The sequence below is a fragment of the Artemia sp. Qi Xiang Cuo genome, chromosome 3, assembly GCF_049724085.1.
Source record: "Artemia sp. Qi Xiang Cuo chromosome 3, ASM4972408v1, whole genome shotgun sequence".
Lineage (NCBI taxonomy): Eukaryota > Metazoa > Arthropoda > Branchiopoda > Anostraca > Artemiidae > Artemia > Artemia sp. Qi Xiang Cuo.
The window spans coordinates 28,577,976-28,600,923 of NC_142796.1; the positions used below are offsets into that span (position 1 = coordinate 28,577,976).

General features: G+C 34.3%; 1 protein-coding gene across 1 annotated transcript in view; it reads left to right on the top strand.

Annotated features, from left to right (window-relative positions):
* The window catches only part of ND-75 (NADH dehydrogenase (ubiquinone) 75 kDa subunit), an 80,073-nt gene that overhangs the window by 21,012 nt on the left and 36,113 nt on the right, over positions 1-22,948 (top strand). Inside the window, 5 exon segments of the mRNA XM_089085704.1 lie at positions 3,413-3,520; positions 8,605-8,828; positions 10,631-10,772; positions 15,186-15,407; positions 19,050-19,259. Coding sequence (XP_088941830.1) covers positions 3,413-3,520; positions 8,605-8,828; positions 10,631-10,772; positions 15,186-15,407; positions 19,050-19,259 — 906 coding nt within the window.

Genomic DNA, 22,948 nt, shown 5'->3' on the forward strand with positions numbered 1-22,948 from the left:
ATTTGATTTATTAAAGTTATAAATGTAAAAACATTTATATTTTTTTCAGTAAAGTGCAAAATTTTGTTCTGGCCTTGGGAAGGCATAGGGGTTTTGAGCCCAACTTATGTTAATTTCTGCTCGTTTTGAGTTTGACTCGGTTATTTATTGTAATTTCTGTTTATTTTGGGTTTCATTTATTTATCGATGGTGACTTGTGGTAGTTTCACGCTTGGTAGAGTATTTGATTTTATTTTTGCTCATTTTTTGTTTAGTGGAGTTCTTTACTTTTCTTTGAAAAACGTATTTTGTAGAAAAGTTATTTTTTTAATTAATATAACTTAAAACACTAATCTCAATCTATTATATAAAATCTGGAATGACACATAGAGAGAGATTTTGTAAGGGGGGGGGGGTTGAGTGCTGAAATTAATGTTGTATTTGTGTATGTTGTTTTTTTGTTTGTTACTTTTTGTAGCCATGTCCCTTGTGGCTTTAGAGCATTTAATGTCTATCTATCATTAGTCTAACCTAAGTTGTTGTGGTATTTTGGCTTACAGTAGGAAGAAGAGTAGTGTTCTGGGAAAGATTGCGAAGATAGGATAGGCTCAGCTATACAATGTTGTTCATTGTTATAGAATTTTATCGGTTTCTGAGTAACAAAACGGAATTGTTGTATTTTGGTAGCTGCATTTGCGTTACCTTCCTGTAGCCTAGTTAACCTTAATCTGTCCTCAAAAACCAAACCATCAAGATCCACTGGAAAATGCAAACTCTGGACTACTGCTATAAAAGTAATTTCCAAATATACTTCTAAAACTTTATGTTTAAAATATTCACAAAAGAGGCTAAGGCTCTTTACTACTGTTGTTCTATAAATTTTAAATGTAGCCTTTAAGAAACCTTCCCAATATGTGGTCCCTTGAATATTGAAAACATTCGCTGTGGGATAAATGGTAGTTTCTTGGATGCTGTGGTGTTTCAGATTCCGATTCATGCAGACGTCAGAGCTGTTGCTGCTGTTCAATTTTTTGTTGTTTTGAACTTTCCAGTTCTGTTCAGAGATCGTTTTCACGTTTGAGACATTGTGTACCGCTTGACAAAATACACTAGTGATTGTATTTGGTGATTCTCCATTATTTCTGGTACCTAATGGGTTCAAGCTCCTGGTTATTTTACTCAAGTGTTAAGTAGGCCTGCCTCATAAAAGTTGTACTTACATGCTACTAGCAGTACTTTTGAATAATACTAGAGTTTAAATCACTCCCTCTCGCCCTTTGGATATTTTTCTGAGTATCTCGTATAAATTTAAAAATGTATGCATAAGAAGTGGACTTTTGTGGCTTAAGGAATTTTGTGAAACTTCAGTAAAAGTTTTGATTTCTATTAACGCTCCCCTTTACTTATAGTTCATTGCTATGAACTTTTTGAAAACGCAGTGGTGTGATTTTATTCTAGAAGTTTTTATAAATGTATTCTTCCCACCTTTTTCACTGAAGCAGCTTTTTTTGCCATGGCAAGATAATTTTCAGATTTCGTGCCTTAAAAGAAAATTATTTGAAAAAAACTACGTTTTCTACAGAGTTAAAGAGGCTGAGTTACAAGGTCGAACCTTAAAACGTACAGGGATTAGGAGGCACAGTTGGGGGGCTGCCACCCCCCAAACCCCGCTTTCGCAGCCTTTAAATAAAAAAAAAAGTTTTTAAACTGAAAGTAAGGAGCGACATTAAATCTTAAAACGAACAGAAATTATTCCGTATATGAAAGAGGCTGTGCCCTCCTCAACGCCTCGCTCTTTACGCTAAAGTTTTGACTTGTTTCACAACTAGTTGTTTAAACAAGTACAAACTTTAGCGTAAAGAGCGAGGCGTTGAGGAGGGCACAGCCTCTTTCATATACGGAATAATTTCTGTTCGTTTTAAGATTTAATGTCGCTCCTTACTTTCAGTTTAAAAAACTTTTTTTTATTTAAAGGCTGCGAAAGCGGGGGTTTGGGGGCGGCAGCCCCAACTGTGCCTCTAATCCCTGTACGTTTTAGGTTCGACCTTGTAACTCAGCCTCTTTAACTCTTTAGAAAACGTAGTTTTTTTCAAATAATTTCTGCATGTTTTTGTACAGTTTATTACTTATTATTGCTTGACTAACTGTTAGCTGATCGTGTCAGGAGTTGAAGTTGGGGGGCTGCCGCCCCCAAACCCCCCGCTCTTGAACATTCTTGTGTTAAGGCTTTTAATTCCTGAATACTCAAATCACGTCGTACAGGGTGCCTCCTAATCCCTGTACGTTTTAAGGTTCGAACTTGTGACTCAGCCTCTTTAACAGCCCCCCAACTGTGCCTCCTAATCCCTGTACGTTTTAAGGGTTGACCTTGTAACTCAGCCTCTTTAACTCTTTAGAAAACGTAGTTTTTTTTCAAATAATACACATAAACAGGTTAGACATGCTTTGTTATGAAAATTGACACGCAGATATTTTCATAACAAAGCATGTCTAACCTGTTTATCTGTATTATTTGAAAAAAACTAAGGTTTTTCGTAAATGTAAATTCGGGTGATAATTTTTTCGGTCTAAAAATATCAAAAGGCCCTAACAGGTCGAATTCTGCTTCAAATGAGTCCTCATTCACCCGGATCCGTTGCCAACTGTGGCCTGTAGGCGTGGCTAAGAAAAAAAAAAGAAATGAATTTTAAGTGGCTATATTTGGTTTTTGAAAACAGGGAAGGAGTGATCGGATTGAGCTGAAATTTCGAGGATAAGCTCCCGGGCCCTAGGAAAGCTTAACCTCTAAATTTCAGCCCAATCGGACAACATTAAAGGGGGGCTGTGGTGGGAGGGTCGAAACTTCCGGCCCAGTTTACCCCATGAAGATAAAGTCGGAGGAGGATGAAATTTTGCAAGTTTCTTAGTTTGAGCTTGGGCTACAAAATGCGATTACCGCCGTCTCTCTGCGACCTCTAGGACCTGAAATCGCTTAACATTGTGGTGGGTCGCCTCTTTATAGAGGCACAAGTGTGCCTCCTTGATCAAGAGCTGACTTCAGTATGCAAGTCATCAGCTTCCGGAATTCTCTTTCGGAAACTGAAAGAAAACAAATATTTCTTATTGTAGATTGTGTGCAGTCAGTAGGTTTTATTAAAAGGTGAAAATTTTCATGCGCAACTTGGAAAGTATGTAAGCATTGGTTTGAGGGTAAGAGGAATTAAAATTTCGTATTTTGGAGAAGGGCAAAATATTGTTTCATGCTCAGTTTTATGCCTGTCGTCTGACAGGCTCTTAGGGTAGTTTAAAATATAGATTCTAACCATTGACTGGATTTAAATTTTCCTTATTCAACTCTTATCAATCGCTGATCTTGAAATATAGTTATGTGTATCTTGAAATACGCTTATACAACTTATTATAACCATTCACTGATTTATTTCTTTTCATTAAGGCTGCAGCTATGGTTGGCGTAGAGATTCCACGGTTTTGTTATCATGAAAGGTTATCAATAGCCGGAAATTGTAGAATGTGCTTAGTTGAAGTTGAAAAGGCAGCAAAGGTAAGTTGTTTTTTTTTCGTATTCTTGTCTTTCGCTAACGGCGTATTACAATTACTGTCCTACCGGCTACATAATATAAAGCATTCACAAAAACACAAAAGAAAAGAAACATATGGAAGAGTACTGCTTTTATCATATCTGCATACAGTGATTAGATCCAGAGGACATCCCCCTCTCTCCACTAGCAACACAAGATTGCATGCTCTCAGCCAGTGGGGGATTTTTCAAAATCTAGGGGAGGGGGGTATTTTTCTCCTTTTTTCAATGAAGTCAGATGCAACGTAGTTTTTTTTTTCAGTGGCACTTCATATGGTCGTATAAACTTTTCAGTGGGCTCGTTCAATTAGAAATAGAAGGTCCTAGTGTCCTTTTCAAGAGTCAAATGTAATCGGAAGGCAACCAGGAGCCCCCCCCCCTCACGAACCCTTTTCCTCCAAATGTATCTGATCAAAATTTTCAGATAGTCATTTTGTTCAAAATAGTTCAAGTGTCAAATAGCTGTACCTCATTAGGTAACAAGCTATTTTTCAATCAAAATACCAAAAAGGGTATTTTAATAATTCCCCCGCCTCCGAATTGACGCCACTGCGCGCTCTTACTTGTATATTTGATAAAATTTTCAAGTTATGTAATAAATATTTCCCCAATCATTAAATATCAGGGTTTTATGGGATGGGGAATTGTACAGTTGGGAGTTTTTTGGTGTGGGGATTTATAGATAAATGAACTTTTTTATCACAGATAGTCTTATATTAGAGAATTTGTTCTTGAAGTATTGGTGAAATATAGCCAAATTTTGGCGTAGAATTTGTGGGCAAGGGGGTGGCCGCACTCCTTATATGGGGTATAATTTCTGTTTGTTTTTGGTTTTAATGTTGTTCTGTATTTTCATTTGAAAAAAACGTGCATTTTATTTCATTTATGTTTTTTAATATCATGGTGCCTCAGGTTGTATGCTACCAGACCGTAATTTCACTATATTTCCTTCTTTTTTTTAGTAACTATTTTGTCTTTCAATCTTAAATATTTTTTTGCCAAAATGGGACCCTGAACAAAAAAAAATGGCAAAGAATAGGTCTTGTTATCCCCCAACTATTTCCATCTTATTAAAACAGCACTAGAAATCGCAATATCAGTTCGAAAGGACCTTCTGATATTTTGCAACCATTGGTATGGTTTGAGGAGCCCTTGTAATCACCCTTGTTTTAGGGTGATATAGGGAAGAGGAGGAATTAGAGTGTCGCAATCGTGGTGGAACGCATCTGTTCTCAATGTTTAGTTCGAAATGTTTAATGACAAGTTTGGCTTTTGTTGATCTATATAAAAAATTATGATTAGACTTTACCAAACGGTCTTTTGATTTTGATTTCCATGCCGATTCCATCTTGATTTTGATGCAATTTCAAGAATACTTATTCGTTTTTTCTTTTTTTACGGCATCCATACTACCCAGGTGGGTAGTTACGTTTAAACATCAGCACTGTTTCTGTTTTTCAGAAAAACAGAAACGGAAAAAAATAAAAACAGAATAGAAACAGGTCTATCAAAAACTGTCTAGGTCAGACAGAAACATAAATAAAAATCGAAACGGAAAAAACAGATGAAAAAGGAACAGAAACAGGTCTGTCAAAAACCTGCCCTGTCCTGTGCTTTCTGTTCTGTTTTTTTGGAAAAACATAAACTGGTTAGACCAAAACAGAAACAGTGGCGATCCTTAGTTACGTTACCTAATTAAGTTTGGTATTAGGTGTGTTTTTGATGCAGTTGTTGACTAGGATCTTTTCCCGTTTCCGAATTCCTAGCTTAAAAACAAGTTATTAAAAATATCCTCCCTGCATGTCAGGAAATTTTCATCCTGATATATCCTAAATTTTGTTTTCTTCATAAGGTAGTAAGGAAGATCATTACATTCAATAGTCCCTCTAAGGGCTGTGTTTTGGCATATTCTTTAAATCGTTTATACAATCAAACCGAAAAAGAGTATTTCACATGGTAAAATTGCAAAATAAAAACAAAGTAAAGTTAGATTCTTAAGTTTTACATAGCTTACCTTTTTTAATATACTAAAACTAGAATTTCTATTATAATTGCTTGCTGCGTTTTTATAGCTGGTTTATCAAATTTGAATTTCTCCTTGGTTAATTACGGTCTCGTCCATAGGGGAAGAGGATGTTCTGGCCCTGGCTCCTGGGATATAGGTATTTCTATATATCCAATTTTTGTATTTCTACAAAAATTCTATGCCTGTTCTAACTTAATGCATCTTTCAAGATAAAATTATGCATACCTGTCTGGTTATAGCAATGGAAATTTTACGTATGTTCAAAACTGTTCCAAAAACGTGATGAAGATGCATCAGATAGAATCATTTCTGCAAGAAGATATTACCACAAAATTGAATAAAGATTTCCCCCAAACTTTATGCATGGATTGAGGAAACAGGGCTTTCTTATATAAGCAAAGGAAAACCAAATTTACCTTAGAAATAGTATTCCGGAACTTATTTTTGCATCGTCTTCTTTGAACTATTTAGGTCTCACGTTTGGCTCAAATGTTAAAAGTACCAAAACACTTATTATCTCAGCGTTGAAAGAAAAGCTTTGAAAATTTTACAGGCTGCTTGCTCGAGCTAAAGGGAAGTTTACAAACTAATCCTGGGTAGGCTTTAGAGCGCTTTTTTCGCCCCACATGTCTGCTTCTTGGTCCATTTATGGAGTTTTTCCACAATATCTGAGCGGAAGAAAATTAAATATCTATTCTTCTGTTTTTACAAATATTTTCAGCAGTTGCTGCTTTGGACTCGCAACCAGTACATTTCGAGTAAGATATGGTGTTTTGACATTCTTCAAAAATAGACTAGCATGTGTACCGGTTCCGGAAGTGTCGAGAAAATATTATCAACTTTCTACTAACTGTAGCTTAATTTGGTTGTCTAAGTAGCTGAGATGTTAATTTTTTTTTTTTGGAGGGGGAGGGGGTTTCTTGTTAGTGTTTTCATATTTTATTTTCCTATATTTTTACACACCTTTAAGTGCATTTCATGCTTGTAAATAAGGTTGAAATAGATTATTACTATTGTTATTGCTATATAAAGCTTTTTTTTGGAAAAAGAGGGTATGTTTGATCCTGGGTTTCCGAAACAACATAGGACATTAAGGTGAAACATAAGACATTAAAGTGAAATTTTTAGCAAATGTTGAGAGACAGATGCCAAAACATAATCAAAACACACTGTGGGCTTGCTGGCTGTCAAAAGCAAATTTGTGGAACGGCTAAGGGTATTAAGTTGAAACATTCAAGGTATGTTGAGTGGAAAACGAATTATGTTACAAGTATTTTTCTATGTTTGAGATATTTAAAAATAAAAATTATAGTAATGTCAAATCTTGAATTGCTGATTTTTTAGGAGTTAAAATCATTATAAATTAAATATTCACTTAATGTTCATTAGTTCTTTCCAGTCATCTTGATTATTATAGTTATTTATTTTTATTTGTCGTTTTGAAAAACAAAGCACATATAGTTTTAAGATACATATAGTTTTCAATAAAACGCAAATGGTGCTATTAGTTTTAGACTTCTATGGTTAGACGAGGGAGAAAGGGACAGTAGCCAAATTCCCTTTTGTAGTAATTTCGTTCGTTTCAAGTTTGACTTGAATATTCAATTTCATTTTTCCTCGTTTTAAGATTTATTTATTCATCTACATTTGTGAGTGAATTGTTGTAGAAATTTATTTCTACTGGTCTTTAGTTTAATAAAACCGTTATTTTTTATGGGTTCATTATTTTTTGGCGTTTTCCTTCTTTTTATGGGTTCATTATTTTTTGACGTTTTCCTTCTTCTTTTTTTTTAATATTATTCTCTGTGGGTATATCCAACTATGGTCTACGGCCATTTAAAGGATGATATCTCCGGGCCCAACCCTTCTTAAGAATATCAGGGTTGTTACGATTTTCCTCTTCTATATTCTCGACATAGTCAGTGGGTTTTCTCCTTTCGTTGAAATGTTGCGTGTTTTAATTTTTTTGGGATTGTGACAAAGGCTCATGCGGAGGCTTCCTCTAGGCCCCTTTTTGAAATCGCAGAATATTTACTATATTTTATTCCCGTAGTTTTCACATAATTTGCCTGATTTTGCCTTTTTTTTTCTTTTTTTCTCTTTTTTTATCTTCTGCGGATACAATCTTCATTGGATTTTGTTTTTGATCTATCATTTGAACAGTTATGAAGATAGATTTTAAAAATCTACCAAGAGCAGTTATTTTGGTGTTTTTTCGACTTTTTTCAATGAAAATACCAACAAAAAGTCTATGAATATACCTAAAATAGATATTGTTTAGAATCTAGATGGGGTGGGGTAAAAATTTCAATATTGAAGAAAAGAATTGAAAATAGCTTCTTAAAAAGCTACTATTCTTTTAAAATGAATGTCTCCTTTTTTCTGCAAAGCTGAAAACAGAAGCCGGTATCTTTTTCTTCTGATTTTGTTTTTATGAGAAACCAAACCCAACTATCTGCTGTCATTCTAACTGTTTTTACCAGAGTCTGTGTAGGAGATTGAGACTCAATTAAATGTATGGATTATCATCACACATTTTAGTTTTGAGCAAAAAAAAAGAGTTAGATTTTGCTTATCAGTGTTATTTTAGATTATTGTAATCAAACCTAGGCAAAAAGAAATTAAGATTAACCATAGAAAGATGATTAGACTTTTTAAGTTACTATTTCATAGTTTTGTATATATGTTGAAAGGGTTTGAATAAGCCATGATTTTCAATAAAAAAAAGTTTACTATTTATGAAAAAAGTTATATTATTAAAAGAATAAGTATATTCTTATCTGAAATATATTATTTATTGTCATTTTATAAAAACTAAAATATCGGAAAGTAAAATATTGGAAATTATAAGAGCCCTCGAATAGCTGTGGAAATATATTGTGAAAATTTCAATCCCTAGTTTATGCATTAGATCAGTGCAAGAACTTACTTAGTGGATTAGGACTAGTTTTAACAATTGACTTTTATTCAGATTTTCTTCAATAACATACCTCAGGCCTATATTTTTCTTTCGTTTCGATAGCCTGTTGCAGCGTGTGCTATGCCTGTCATGAAGGGCTGGAGAATAAAGACAAATAGCGATTTAACACGAAAAGCAAGAGAGGGTGTTATGGAATTCCTGCTCGTTAATCATCCTCTTGATTGTCCTATTTGTGACCAGGGAGGAGAGTGTGATCTTCAAGATCAAAGTATGGCTTTTGGCTCCGACAGAGGAAGATTTACAGATATGGATATCAACGGAAAAAGGTTTCAAAACTCTTGTTTGTGTTTCCCCAATTTTTAGGACTATTTTGGTATTGGTAGTCTAGGCTGTAACTTGTACTTGAAAAGGGGGACGGGGTGGTTACAGGTGGATAAGATATAGCTATGTTTCTTGTATTACTGATCAAACTGAACCGGGTTCCCTTTTTAAAAGTATATATTCTTTATATTCTTCTGTCTTGGAGAGGGGTAGCTAAACCCCCTGGCTTCCCATACGGAGTTCTTTTTTCATTTGACTAGCTATTAAGTATCAATCAAATTTCCCAAACAAAACATTTTATCGGTCCTAGAAGATCACTTCACCTGTACAAATTGGTATGTGTTTGATTAATATATTATATTAGCATATATATAATATATATATATATATATATATATATATATATATATATATATATATATATATATATATATATATATATATATATATATATATATATATTATTAATTGGCACCCTGGTATTTCCTGGCCAAAAACAAAAAAAGAAATCTAAATAGGTCATGAGTTTGAAAAGGGTTGTCTAGAGCCTTCTTTGAAAAAAAATAAATATCATGATTGTCGTCATATTTATGAGCACATTTCAAGAGTATAAATTACATAATTTTCTCCCCAGGAGTGGTCGTATTGTTTTTAATATCTATGACCCATGCTCCTCCGCATGCTAAAAAAAAATCACCTGAAATCGGTGATTATTGTATTAACAGGAAGAATGAACTGAATTAATGCCAGAATTTCTTAATTCAATTGAAGTTACCGATATGACACCTCATAACTTAAAACTAAAGAATAAGACGATGATTATACTAATACGTAATTAGAGAATCAAATATATACATGCGTGCTGATTATATATATATATATATATATATATATATATATATATATATATATATATATATATATATATATATATATATATATATATATATTACATGTTTATTTGTTATAGTTCATACAATACAGCAGATAAACAAAAAAAACATTGCTAGAAGGTGCATTTCCTTTAACCTAACTAACTCGAGTGCAATGGTCGACTGACCTGCAGCCTGTTTGGCAGTAAAACATTTTCGTTTCAATCAGCCACCTGTTTATATCGGGACTCACCTCCTTCTGTCTTGTAAGTCTACCTTACTTTTCGATTAGGAATTAAATTTTAATTATTTTCCATCTAGTAAAATTGTTTCAAAAGTGGGGTTTGATCCATTTTGTTTGTTTTTTTTTGTTTTTTTTGCTAATATTACTGATGTATTTATAGTTTTCCAATGCCCTCCTCAATGCGATGAGGAAAACATAAGCCGGACAATCATGTATACTTTTTAGATATGATGACTGTAGACTGTCTGTGAAACACAGAAAATGGACTAACATCAGCCAGACAATGAACTAAAAGACTAAAACAAAAATAAGCTACAGATGTTGATATAACTTAGTTGAATGATATAATTGTTTTTATTTGCTGATATTACTGCTGTATTTTTAGTTTTCTGATGTCCTCCACAATGCGACGAGTAAAATATAAGCTTGACAATCATGTATACTTTTTAGATATGATGACTGTAGACTGTCTGTGAAACTCAGAAAATGAACTAACATCAGCCAGTCAATGAATTAAAGACTAAAACAAAAATAAGCTACAGATTTTGATATAAATTAGTTGAATGACTGAATTTGGAAAGGTTTGTGAGTGAAGATAACAACTAATCCTTCCAGGCTTTTTGTATATTCTAAAAAATATAAAAGAATAGCGAAGCCTTATGATCTAATTTAAACTGATGAAATTTTGCAGAGCTGTTGAAAATAAGAACATTGGTCCACTGATATCCACTTACATGACTCGTTGCATCCATTGTACAAGATGTATTCGATTTGGCTCTGAAATCGCTGGTGTTGACGATCTCGGAACTACAGGCCGAGGTGGCGACATGCAAGTGAGTAACACAGTGTGATTTATCCTAAATTTTTTTTAAAGCGCAGCCATGTTTCTCATCATACCCGTTCTTTATATTTGAGGTATGATGAAAAATATGTTAAATCATATAATAAGTCCATATAAAACAAACAATTGCTTGATTTCCATTACTTGGGCTACGTGAACTTTTGTACTTGGTCGGTTTCGTTGACGAACGTGTTGCGGCAGCAAAACTTTGGATTTGTTTCTTCATGATTGATTAATTGCTGCAGTTAACAACCCCTTTACACTTTATCATATATCATAAGAAAAAAATCTTGAAAAAGAATATGACATGTTCCATATAAATATACTTTTTTTAAGAATAGTTGCTCCTCCTTTTGACTCGATGACATAATAATCTCTTCACTTAAGTTTACTTTAACTTAAATCTTACCTAACACTATGTTGAAATTCTCAATTAGTTCCTCAAATTTGGGAATCCAAACATAATCAATTAATACAAGGCATACTATGGAAAATTACCAAACCGAAAAACTAACCTTCTTGGTTTTAGAAGGTGCCCTTCTGTCACAGGACATCCTTTCCATCGAGGTCGTATGTCAATTCTAAATTCTTGGTCAACCTTCTTAAGACCATAGGTGGGGGCGTGCTTTGTTTGCCTCTCATTCCATGCAATCTAACGGTCCTATGTCAATTTTAAATTCTTGATCAACATGCCTGAGACTCTAGGCAGGGCGTGCCTTTCCAAAAACTAACGAACAAGTATGTTTCCAATAAGAGAGTCATACTTACTCCCGCCATTTACCCGTGCCGCAGCCATTTAAACTTGCCTCTCAATTACTTGGACTATCTGTCTTGGCTTTTCTCTTTCTATCTACAATTAGTCATGTCTTGATATAACCTACTGCAAAATACTTGATAATTTCAATTCGAAATCAACCGTTGAGTTTGAATTGACAGATAGTTCAAGTAATTGAGAGGCAAATGTTTAAATGGCTGCGGTATGGGTAAATGGCGTTAGTAAGTATGACTCTTATTGGAAAATACCTTAATAATATATACACAAGTTATTTTTCTTATAACCTTGCTCTCGATCAGCTATGTACCATCCATAGTCCTCCCAGCTTCCCCATCAGTGGCGGATCTAGGGCCCTCCCTCCCCTGATGTAGTGGTGGATTTGTGGTTGGGACGGCTTGCTCTGGTTTGGGTTGGGATGAAAGATATATTTTTTGGAATTGGTTTTTAATAGTCGAGTTTATAATAAGTTTAATAATTGGTTTTAAATAATGAGTTTTGAGTTTAAGTCTTAATGACTGTTTCTTTTCGCAAACAAGTTTGAAACAAGGTTTCAGTTACTTTGTTTGGTCTCTGTTAGATTTTACTAATGACGCATACCGCCAGAAAGTATTTAATTAAATTTAGATTTATCAAAGGAATCTGTCCGTATTACCACAAAAGCCAACTGGGTGGCGAAAATCTTCATTTCGCAATAAGGAGGGGAAACGTAAAATCCTAATTTCTTTAGGCTGTCGAAATGATATTTCGGGATTGTTTTGTCACAACGGGGCTGAAAAACAAAATATTTACTTCTTTTTAATGTCAAAAATTTGTTTTCGAGTCTTGCTTTGGCCCTGGGGCGAAGAAATTGATATCATTACTTTTTTGGCTGTCTGTTTTGGTTTTTTTGGGGGGGGGTTCGCTTTTTTTGCAAAGCAGGTTGGTTTTTACAACATTGTTATTTTTTAGGGGATTGGTGTAATAGACAGTAAATGTATGAGAAGTACAAAAATTATTAATTTAAGTTTTGAATTTTGGTGAGCAAATGGTGGCCACTTTACTGCCTATTTTCATGTAATTAAAACTCTGTATTATGTGACATATCACCTCCTCTGTTCATCCTAAAACATTAAAATAAAGCCCGAACTCTTTAGAACTTTAATAAAGGTTCGTATAAAACTAAGTATATGAGCCGAAATACTCCTTCAAAGGTCGAAGTAATCATTTAAGGATAATAGATTTTCAAAACATTGTTTACAAAAGAAGGCAAATAATCATGTGTTTATTATATTTTTTCTATCTAGCTGGTATAGATGGGTCTCTGAATTCTCATTTTTGAATCTGTTGAATGGCATCGATTTTTTTTTCAAATATTTACTAATAAAATGTTGATAAAAAGTGGAAATTCACACAACTTTAGTTAACCACGGAAGCACAATGTAGCTACAATGTTACTCCAAAATTTAGCTCCTTCTCAATACCTATTAGTAACTAAATATAGTTATGTTTTTGTATAGGGCTTGCGAACATTTGTCCATAAAATAGTATAAACTGCTATATACCGCTGAGGATTTTTATACTTGTTTTGATACATGCCATTCAATCATATTTCCACAACTAGTTGTTTATAAATCAAATTTTTACAGGACAGTTCTCTTACTTAATGCTAAATCTGAGTCAAATTTCAAAATTGTATTTTTGTGCTCAACAGACGTTGAATTAAAACGTTTGAACGTTTTAAACGTTTAAAACGTTTGAATTAAATATCTGACAATCTCAAGATTAAAAAAGATTTATTAGAAATCTACCACAGCTTGAAACCCTGAGAATTTAAATCACCAATCTATCTACTACTACTACTAACAACTCACCGCAGCACCAAGCTACCTGAGGTTGACACAGCTACGCACGCTCTTCCTCCATCTCAATATATTCTATCAAATACAAAATAAAAAACACATAATTATTTGTTTTTTAAGGAGTATTTCGACTCATATACTTAGTTTGAAGCACATGCCTACATGCATCTTTATTAGAGTTCATATTTTTCTGACGATTTTGGTCTTCATTCGAGTATTTTAGGATGAATAGAAGAGGAAATACTAACGAAGAATTCTAAACTGACAGGACTAGCCATTATAAACGTTCACCGAAATATTGACGTAGATATCGACCGTGTAATAAATAGATATGGCGGGAGTGGAAATAGAGAAATAGATTTTTTCTTATAAAGTTGTGAATTCTGTAATTTAAGGGAAATATTGAACTTTAAAAAGTGGAAAGATGCGCTAATATCCGGCAAAGGAAGACAAACCTGTTTCGCACAGATAAAAACAAGTAAAGAAATAAATGAATAATAAAAATAAAGACATGGCAAAGAAGATAAAGAATAAGTATAGATATAAGATTAATTACTCACCCCGCCATAGCAGACATCCCACCCGACGGTACAAAAAAAAAGAGAGACAGAAAATGTCTCAACCAGCAATGGGACAAGAAGAGGGAAATTAAGATCCTAGAGAAAGACCAAAAAAGGTGTAAAATATTAGTAGCTGAGGGGGGGAGGGTCAGAGGAGTTTTGAACCAATTTTTGCCTCGAATCAAATAGATTTGGATTATGAGCATGATTTTGATTTTTGAAAGGAACAGCATGTACAACCTTTTTTTACTAAAGTGTAGCTGTGAAGAAGCGAAGCGGCCGTTTGCATAATTTGGCACCTTTGCTCTTGAGCTGTGTGGTCCACGACCCCCCCCCCCACCTGCAGACTATTTTTTGGACATCTGACCATTTTGATTAAAACGGTAATCTCAAAATTTCAGTATGATGCCATCGGGAGAAATGAGGGTACCGGGGGGAAAAACTTAACGTTGGAAGGGAACTGATTTCCCTCTGTGCACCTTCGATTCTAGAAAAGTCAACTAGAACTTTAAGTTTCTGATCGACTGCGCTCCTTCTCAAGTTCCTGTGACCGTCTGTTCTATACGAAGTAACAAATTGATACAAAGTGGCAAGTGAGTAATACATGGGATGCCCATCACTCTTTACCAAGTCAACGCTACATTGACTCATATTTTCTGTAAAATAGTGATGAATGTTTTGTGCTATTGCTACTATAGGCTTGTCTGTATCTCGTATGTCAAAAATATCAAAGTTTCAAGCTAAGCAACAAATATATATTAATTAAATTTTTGTTTTTGTCGTCATCATGAATTCTCGTCAAAATATAAAAAATTTATAAATAAACTAATATGAAAAGCTGATTTGCAGTAATAAACTTCATGTTATGCCTTTAAAAAAAAACAAGATGTGCTTTTTGATATCATATTTTTCTTTATTCTGGGGATGCTTCTTTTCGTTCTATTCGATGTGGCTTAAAAACTATTTGACTCGAAGACTTTTCTTTGTGAATGAACTCTGGAAATCTGTTGTAAAATCCAAAGTATTTGCTGGACAGATTTGTCGAGATTTCAAAAGATTTGTTTCGAATATTTAGGCTAAAAGTACCACGCCATTGATTTATTTTCAATTCGTTGCGCAAAAAAAAGCAAGACAATCTTGTCTACTGAAGCTTGCAAGTCTGTATCATTTAGACATCTCATAGTTTCTTAAACCGATCATAAATGTGTATTATTTTACGTTTTGTTTTCTAGGTTGGAACCTATGTTGAGCGAATGTTCCTCTCAGAACTTTCTGGAAATGTTATCGACTTGTGTCCGGTGGGAGCCCTGACGTCCAAGCCGTATGCGTTTGTTGCTCGCCCCTGGGAACTGAGAAAGATAGACTCTATTGATGTCTTAGATGCTGTCGGCTCCAACATCGTTGTCAGCACTAGGTCGAACGATCTTCTTAGAGTTCTTCCACGTGTCCATGAGGTGAGTTCTATCCTATATTAGAGTTAAATAAAATTGATTCTGTAATATCCTTGTAGAAGCATAGGTGCGTATAACACTAGCTCCTCAGTCGGTTTTTGGTACAAAGTAAAACTACTGCTTTAAGTATGAACTAGAAAATGCAATATCATTCTTCTTTTTTTCAACTTCTCTAAGTCTTCCAGAATTCCTATTCATTTCAATCATAGTATTGTGTATACTACACTTGTTGTTTATTCACTGCAGTAGCTATAAGAAAATTAAAACAAACTTTTTCGCATGCTGACCAATGAACTGCATTGCGCAGCACTACATAAAGTCAAGACATCTAGTTCTCTAGTTCTCTTGTCATCTTACATATAGTCAAGATTTAGCAAACGAACTGCACTGCATAAGCGACAGAGAGAATCAAACGTGTCAAAATTGAAAATGAAGAGCAAAGATACGTGCGGCCAAAACACATGCGACACCGACAATCAGAGTGTGTCAAAAATGAAAATGAAGAGCAAAGGCACGTGCGGCTAGAAGAAATGAGACATCAAGAAGAACAGCAGACGTCGCAATCCTCGATACCAACAAGGTGTGGAACAAAACCAAGTACATACAAAGATGCCATAAACTCAGTAAGTGTTACTTATATGCAATTGGGGCCCTTCAACATTGCTTGTATTCCTGTGGAGCCCTCAATTTTCCCGAGACGAGTAGCAAACAAAGGTAATTGATTTGGAGATTGCTGCTTGCGCGGTCGAATTGTATTGTCACCGCCGCAATTTCCAAATGAATTAGTTTGCCTTTTTTAGGACATCACTTGCTCTCGGAAGAGTTTCATAACCGTATTTTAAACTGGAATTCATGTTTTGCTCTAGTTTCATTCAAAGTAAGCGATGGCCGAACCATAAATGGTCGTAATATAATTAGCTTTAAAGTAGCTGGACAAATTCATCACAAAATCAAGTTAGCGGCATATTCATCACAAACTACTGAAGGTGATTTTGAGCTACCTTTAATATAACCATATGTAATTTTTAGAACCAAAGCTATTGTGTAAACTACAAAAATATTTATGGTGTCTCACCAAAAATTATAATTTTTAATTGAAACTAGAGAAATACCTGAAAAAATTTAAAAGAAGTTTTATTTTCTATTAGGATAACACCAGCAAGCTTACAGTTTTCAACGCAACCAGTTATATAATGCCTGTAGAAAGACCCCAAAAACGAAAATTGGCTATTGTTACAAATGATGATTCTATGGAACCACCTAAACTATCAAACTTGATAAGACCAAGAGAAAGGCCTGAACAAAACGAGCAAAATTTGTTGTCACACTTCTGTGAAAAAGCGGAAAAATTGAAGATTTTCATCCATCGAGAAGTTTATATGAAATTGCTTAAAGAGCAAAAAAGTGGTAATTAGAAAAATATTTGGAGATATTTTAACAATTTAAAAACCTTAAAAAGAAAACCAAAATTTTGAAGCTTAATAAATGATAATTTGTTGGAAGAAAAAGAAGTTTTTGTCCCACCCCCTGAACTATTAACAAATCTACAGCCCGCGCCATCATGTAAGTCAAGATCAGTAAGGGCAGCTAAAGCAAAGGGTATTGGCAAATTGTCTGAAGTAATAAAAATCCAAATTCAAGAAGAAAGAAAAATATGGTTAGAAGATAAGCGACATCGAGAATAAAAACGTGTCAAAATTGAAAATGATAGCGATGATGATTGGGTGTGGGATTTTTACATGGATAAGGTCATCAATGCTTACCATGCCTTTATTAAAAAACAAAAAAACAAAGGTTCAGAGATATGTATTTCAAAAGGACGAAAGACAAGCCGATGCAAAAGTTGAAGGTTCACTAACAAAAAAAAAACCGTAGATAAAGATTTTCAAATATTTAAAGGAGCCTCTAGCGATGTAATAGCTGTAAGTATAGACATTGGAATTTACAGCAACAGTAACGAAGAAACTAATGCTGCATCAAATGCTGTCGAACCTCAGATTAAACTTTTGGTGACGGAATAGCAATAGCTAATAATATTGACGAAGGATTTAATCATATAGGCTAGTTTGAAGCAGAAGCTGGTAAAACCACATCCAGCTCCAAAAGACGTAGAGATCGGACGAACGGTAAGTAAAACACTAAGGAAACTAAGTATTAATTTTACCAAGGTCCTACTTCTAATTTAAGGTCCATTTTAAATGTTTAAGGAGTTGCTTGATGAAAATGAAGCACAGATAAATGTACTTCAAAAACAAGCGAAAGTGAGAATTGCAACAGCTAAAGCAAAAGGAATGGAACAAACGACAACGAGAATCACATTGAATTATAAACGAAATTTTGAACAGTGATATGTGGTTAGAAACTGGAAAATGCGTATTTGGTATCTATAACGTCTAAAGAAATTATATAAGATGATGTGTGAATCTAAACTGATACAGCAAAAGGCGTGGAAAAAACTTTCTGATGTAATGATGAACAAAATGGATAACGAATTCTACGGTTGGGAAACAAAGAAACAGCGATGACAGCTCACAAAACAATCTAAATAGATCAGGACTTGAAGTAAAAATTCGTATTTTCCCAGGGTGGTTGTAATGAGTCTGTGGTGACGTCATTACATCAAGAAGAGGTTCACGTCTGCGGTTAGAAGGCAAGCGACAAAGAGAATCTGTATATAGAAGCGTGCTGAGTGCCGGGGACCAGCGGTGAAGCCGCTGGGCTCCCTGTACTATATATATATATATATATATATATATATATATATATATATATATATATATATATATATATATATATATATATATAATCTATTAAATAGACTAAGTTTCAAGACAGCAGAATATCTATGAAGGATAGAAGGGTTGTGACTTCTATATTATCTTTGTCATTATATTATTACTTTTTTCCAATTAGTTTTTATTTAATACCTCCAATAAGTGGTGCTAACTTCTTTAATTTCCAAAGCCAATAACTTTAATTAGGTATCACCAACACATATAAACAAACAAATTCAAAATCCTGACCATATCAAAAAACTTTAAATTACTATCTATACTTGTTACTATCTATTTATCTATTTATCTATCTATTTATATATCGAAATTACTGTCTATATCCTTGTGTCTTCTAGCTCTAGCTCTTAGCATTGGCGTAGAATGGGCTATTCAGAAAACTGGGCTATCATAATTTCTTAAATAAAAATTTATTAGGAATTGATTATTGTAATTGAATTTGGCTTGCTTATGGCACAATTTGGTATGCGAGCTCTGCTCCCTGCCAACGAAAAAAAAAATGAAAATTGTGTAATCTATTGCTATATTATGATAAAGAACCTTGGATGACGAGTTTTTTCGTCTTGAGCTACTTCAGTGGGAAGTTAATACAGTAAAAAAAAAACGTAACAACTCCAGGACACCAATTATAATTCCCGTTTTATATCTGTAGTTCATTTTAAATGATAGCGATCTTTTGCTCATTTTTTTATCCGAAGTAAATTTTAGAAAATTTAATCGAAAAAGAACTACCTCTTGAAAATGAAGAAAATTGACGGTATTTGGTATGATGGTATAATTAGGTGTTAAATTTCAAAAATAAGGGGAACATGTATGACAAACAGAATTCTAATATTGGATTCACCTTTTGAAGGACATCAATTAAGATTGGTTGTCGGACAAATCACGATTTTCTTTTGATGGATTGAAACGACAGCGACTTGTAACCCCTATGGTTAGAGATAGCAAAAACGAGCTTGTTCCTGTTGAATGGGAAGATGCGCTTGTGGCCGTGTCCCGAGCTTTACAATCAGCACAAGGAAACGAGATTGCTGGCCTTGCAGGAGGCTTAGCTGATGCTGAGGTATAGTTGATTGTATTATATTTAAGTAATGTTTATCTTTTTCTCGTGTATTTTTATTTGAAAATTAATTTGTGCACCCAACTCTGTTCTGAAGTGTTAGTTGTAAACTCTACAGAGTCCAAGCTCGTTAATTCTACAGCTTAAAGTTTTCATATTTAATGCCGAAGCCACTAAATTTCCTCCTGTTTTTGTACAGCCATCTAGCATATTCTACAGAAATAAGTACTGCTGCCAAAATGGTAACAATAAAATTTATTAATCATGGAATACTAAGTGTTTACTCAATGGAATGCTAAAATAGTTTGTTTGTTAGTTTTTTTTTTTTTTTTTTTTTAATCAATTTGACTATGTTCATGCTAACATTTAGTTAAGCACATTTTTGTAACCTGAAAACTCCAGCTAGTACTAGAAATCTATCCTTAGATCCCTGGTTTCCGTCAGATGATTATTGGTATATGAACTTTTCAAATCCAGATCAATACATATTATTGTTAACTCTCTCATTTCTTTGTTTTGTGGCCTCGTAATCAATTTTGCTCTAAACGGATCATTTTGTCTAAAAAAAATAGTAAAGGAAATCAGATGGCCTTGTGAACTTCTTTTTTTAGAAAAGAATATATGGGCAATAATTTATATTGTTACATCCGTGTTAAAAATGGAGATAATTTTAACGATTTTCTTATTTGTGAATAGAGAAATATAGCAATATTCTATTATTTGCATAAAAGTAGTCCGAGTTTCTGTTTTATACTTACACTTTATAAGCCTATAAGAGCGCCATACAATTTTCTGTAAGTTGCGGGAGGAGAGTAAACCTGTGATTTTTTTTTTTTTTTTTTTTTTTTTTTTCTTTTTTTTTTTTTTTTTTGCCGGAAGATTGCCGCATGTGTTTCAAGTTGTATTATACTTGGAATCTTTGGTATTCTGGAGGGGGGTAATTTCTTACCTCCTTTCACCTCTCCCGTAGGTTTTTGAGTGCAGTGGCAAAATTGGAATTGCGCGCGTAGAAGAGCTGTAATCAGACATGGTGCTAATAAAAATCCACTAAGAAAAAAAAGTTATCGCTTAGTGGTAAGATTAGTATTAAAGTCACATACTGGGACTTTGCGAGACAGGAAACAGGAGGTGTTCCCTATCCCCCACAAAGAAAATTATTGTAATTATTTGTCCTCCATATGTCCCCTATTTTTCATAGAATATTCCTGTTTTTTGCCATTTGTTGAAATATTTACACCCCTCCATCAAATGTAATCTTCCTCTAAAATCATTTCCTGTACACATGTTGGGCTGATGGAATCAATTTTCTCTCTTTTTCCAAAGTATTGTTGGAAAGGGTTCTTGTGAGTGAACGCTTGAAATCAGTTGTGATGTACTGCAACCCCACACTTGTTGGAGTAGGGAGTGTCCTGCATTCTATTGCCCAGTTATAACAGTATTTATAGTTTTCATATATATTTTTTCTATCTGCTGTTTTGAAAGGTGACATTCTGCGGTTTAATTAAATTACGAGTCCAATACACTTGGTGCACTAGCTTTGTTTTTGGCATAAAAAAATTAAATTGTCTAAAGGCTGACACGTACGTGTGTGGTGGGGGGGGGGGGCTCCAGGCCTGCCCCCCCTCCCGAAATCTCACGATTTTTTATTTTCTCATAATTTTCTGATATTTCTCACAGAATAAGGGATTTGAAGGATGTGGGCCCCCCGAAACAAAGTTCTGCGTACGTGCCTGTTTGAATGGTAAGGTTTACAGGCATGTATGTATGGATGCACTATGGGTTCTTGGCCCCCCTCATTCTTTCTTTCTGTGAAATCAAAGATTTTTATGAATCCCATATTTTCTTATATTTTCATTGTTATTTGGCTATTTTCGGATACTTTTTCCGAAGTTGTGCCCCCCCCCCCTCCATAACAAAATCCTTCCTATCTCTTCGAGGGTAACCTCTCATCGTCACAATTTGTCTATAATTAGTTCTATTTTAACCAATATTTTAGCCCTGTTTTGAACATTAAACGAAACGGGTTGTACTTGTCTGTTGAAAGAGCACAGTTCTCTGATTTCCTTCTCTTTAGTTTGCCCGAGCCCTAGATCTCTGGTTTAAATAGAGAATAGGCTTAAAGTTAGCTTAATATTCCTTCCGTCGATAGAAGAGAACCTTGCTGAAGACTGCTTATTGACAAAGTAATGCTGGGTTTCTCTCTTTATGTGGTTCTCAGTTCATTCCAACTTGTCGAAGCTTTTGGCGAGGGGTGAATATTTGACAGAGTGCGTGCTAGATCACGATTCCGCCAGCGATTAGCAACGTATAATTTTCCTATCATTTTGTCTACTTATATCCTGTTGGGAAATAATTTATAACGTCTTTATTTTTAAATGGATTTTTGTTCAAGACTTAACCAGAGAAATAAACCTCGTCTGCGAAAAAGACAATTGGGAGGAAAAAATTATGAAAGTTGTGGGGTAAGGGATTTAATTGATAAATTAAACAAAAACTTACCAAGTTTGAAGTTTGATTGTAATTCTACTCCAAAGAAGGAGCGCCAGCGTAGCTGAGAGTTCAACTGAGATAGACCTTCGCAATCGCCTCGATTGACCAAAACAAACCCTGTATTTTAAAGTCTTTATAATATGCGGTGGTTAAGCTCATGATGAAACGCTGAGAGTTCAACGGGAAGGGAAATTGGGAGGGCAGTTGAACTCTCAGCTATGCTGGTGCTCCGTCTTTTGAGTATAATTAAAATAAAACATAAAACTTGGTAAATTTTCTTTTAATTTATTAATTCTACTCCAAAAGGAGTGCCTTAGCTCCGCCTTCGAGTTCAACTGAGATTTTAAAGTTCAGCATGAGCTATACCAACACTAATGATGAATAATAGCCCTATACATTAAAACAGGCTGTTGTACAAAAATTCATTTATAGGAAGATATTTCAAACATAACAAATTACAGTGAATATATTCAAAAGACAGATAACTGCTGACCACTTTCAATTGGTTTATTATAAAACCTTGCAAACGTTTTGGCATTTGTCCAGCCTACCTATTTTATGATTTGATCTACATCAATTCCTCTTGCTTTAAGGTGGGACGTTGAGGCAGACCGTGTGCTATGAGCACCATAAACACTGATATCTATACCTGCAAGAAATAAAACTTCTTTTATACATCTAGAAATAGATGACTTGGACACAGCAGTATGAGGCTTACGATATGTAAGAAAAAGTGCGTCGTTTCTATTTGGATATTATGTGATTATAATATAACAAGCAAGGTGCGTTGCCGGACACAGGGACGACTCTTGAAAAGGTCAAAATTTAACTACTGATTTGTGGTTGCCCGGTTTCGATGTTTTTAACAATACATTGATTTGAAAATCAAAACTTCCATCGTCATTATGTACCATATTACTAAGTGATAAACTGGCCAAAAACTGAACTCTTTCACAAGCTGATAGAATCAATAAAACTGCTAATTTTTGTGTTAGTGTCTGTAATTGAAGATTTTCGATATCCCAAGCTGGCAGTCTAAAGAGATCGAATACACATTTTACATCCCAAATACTTGAAATCTTGGGTAGACTAGGCCTTCTATTAAAGACACCTCTCATAAACTTCTTGGTGATGTGATTACTGCCTAACTGAAGGCTTGGTAGAATTGCCGATAAAGCACTCCTCGCAGTATTAATAGCACT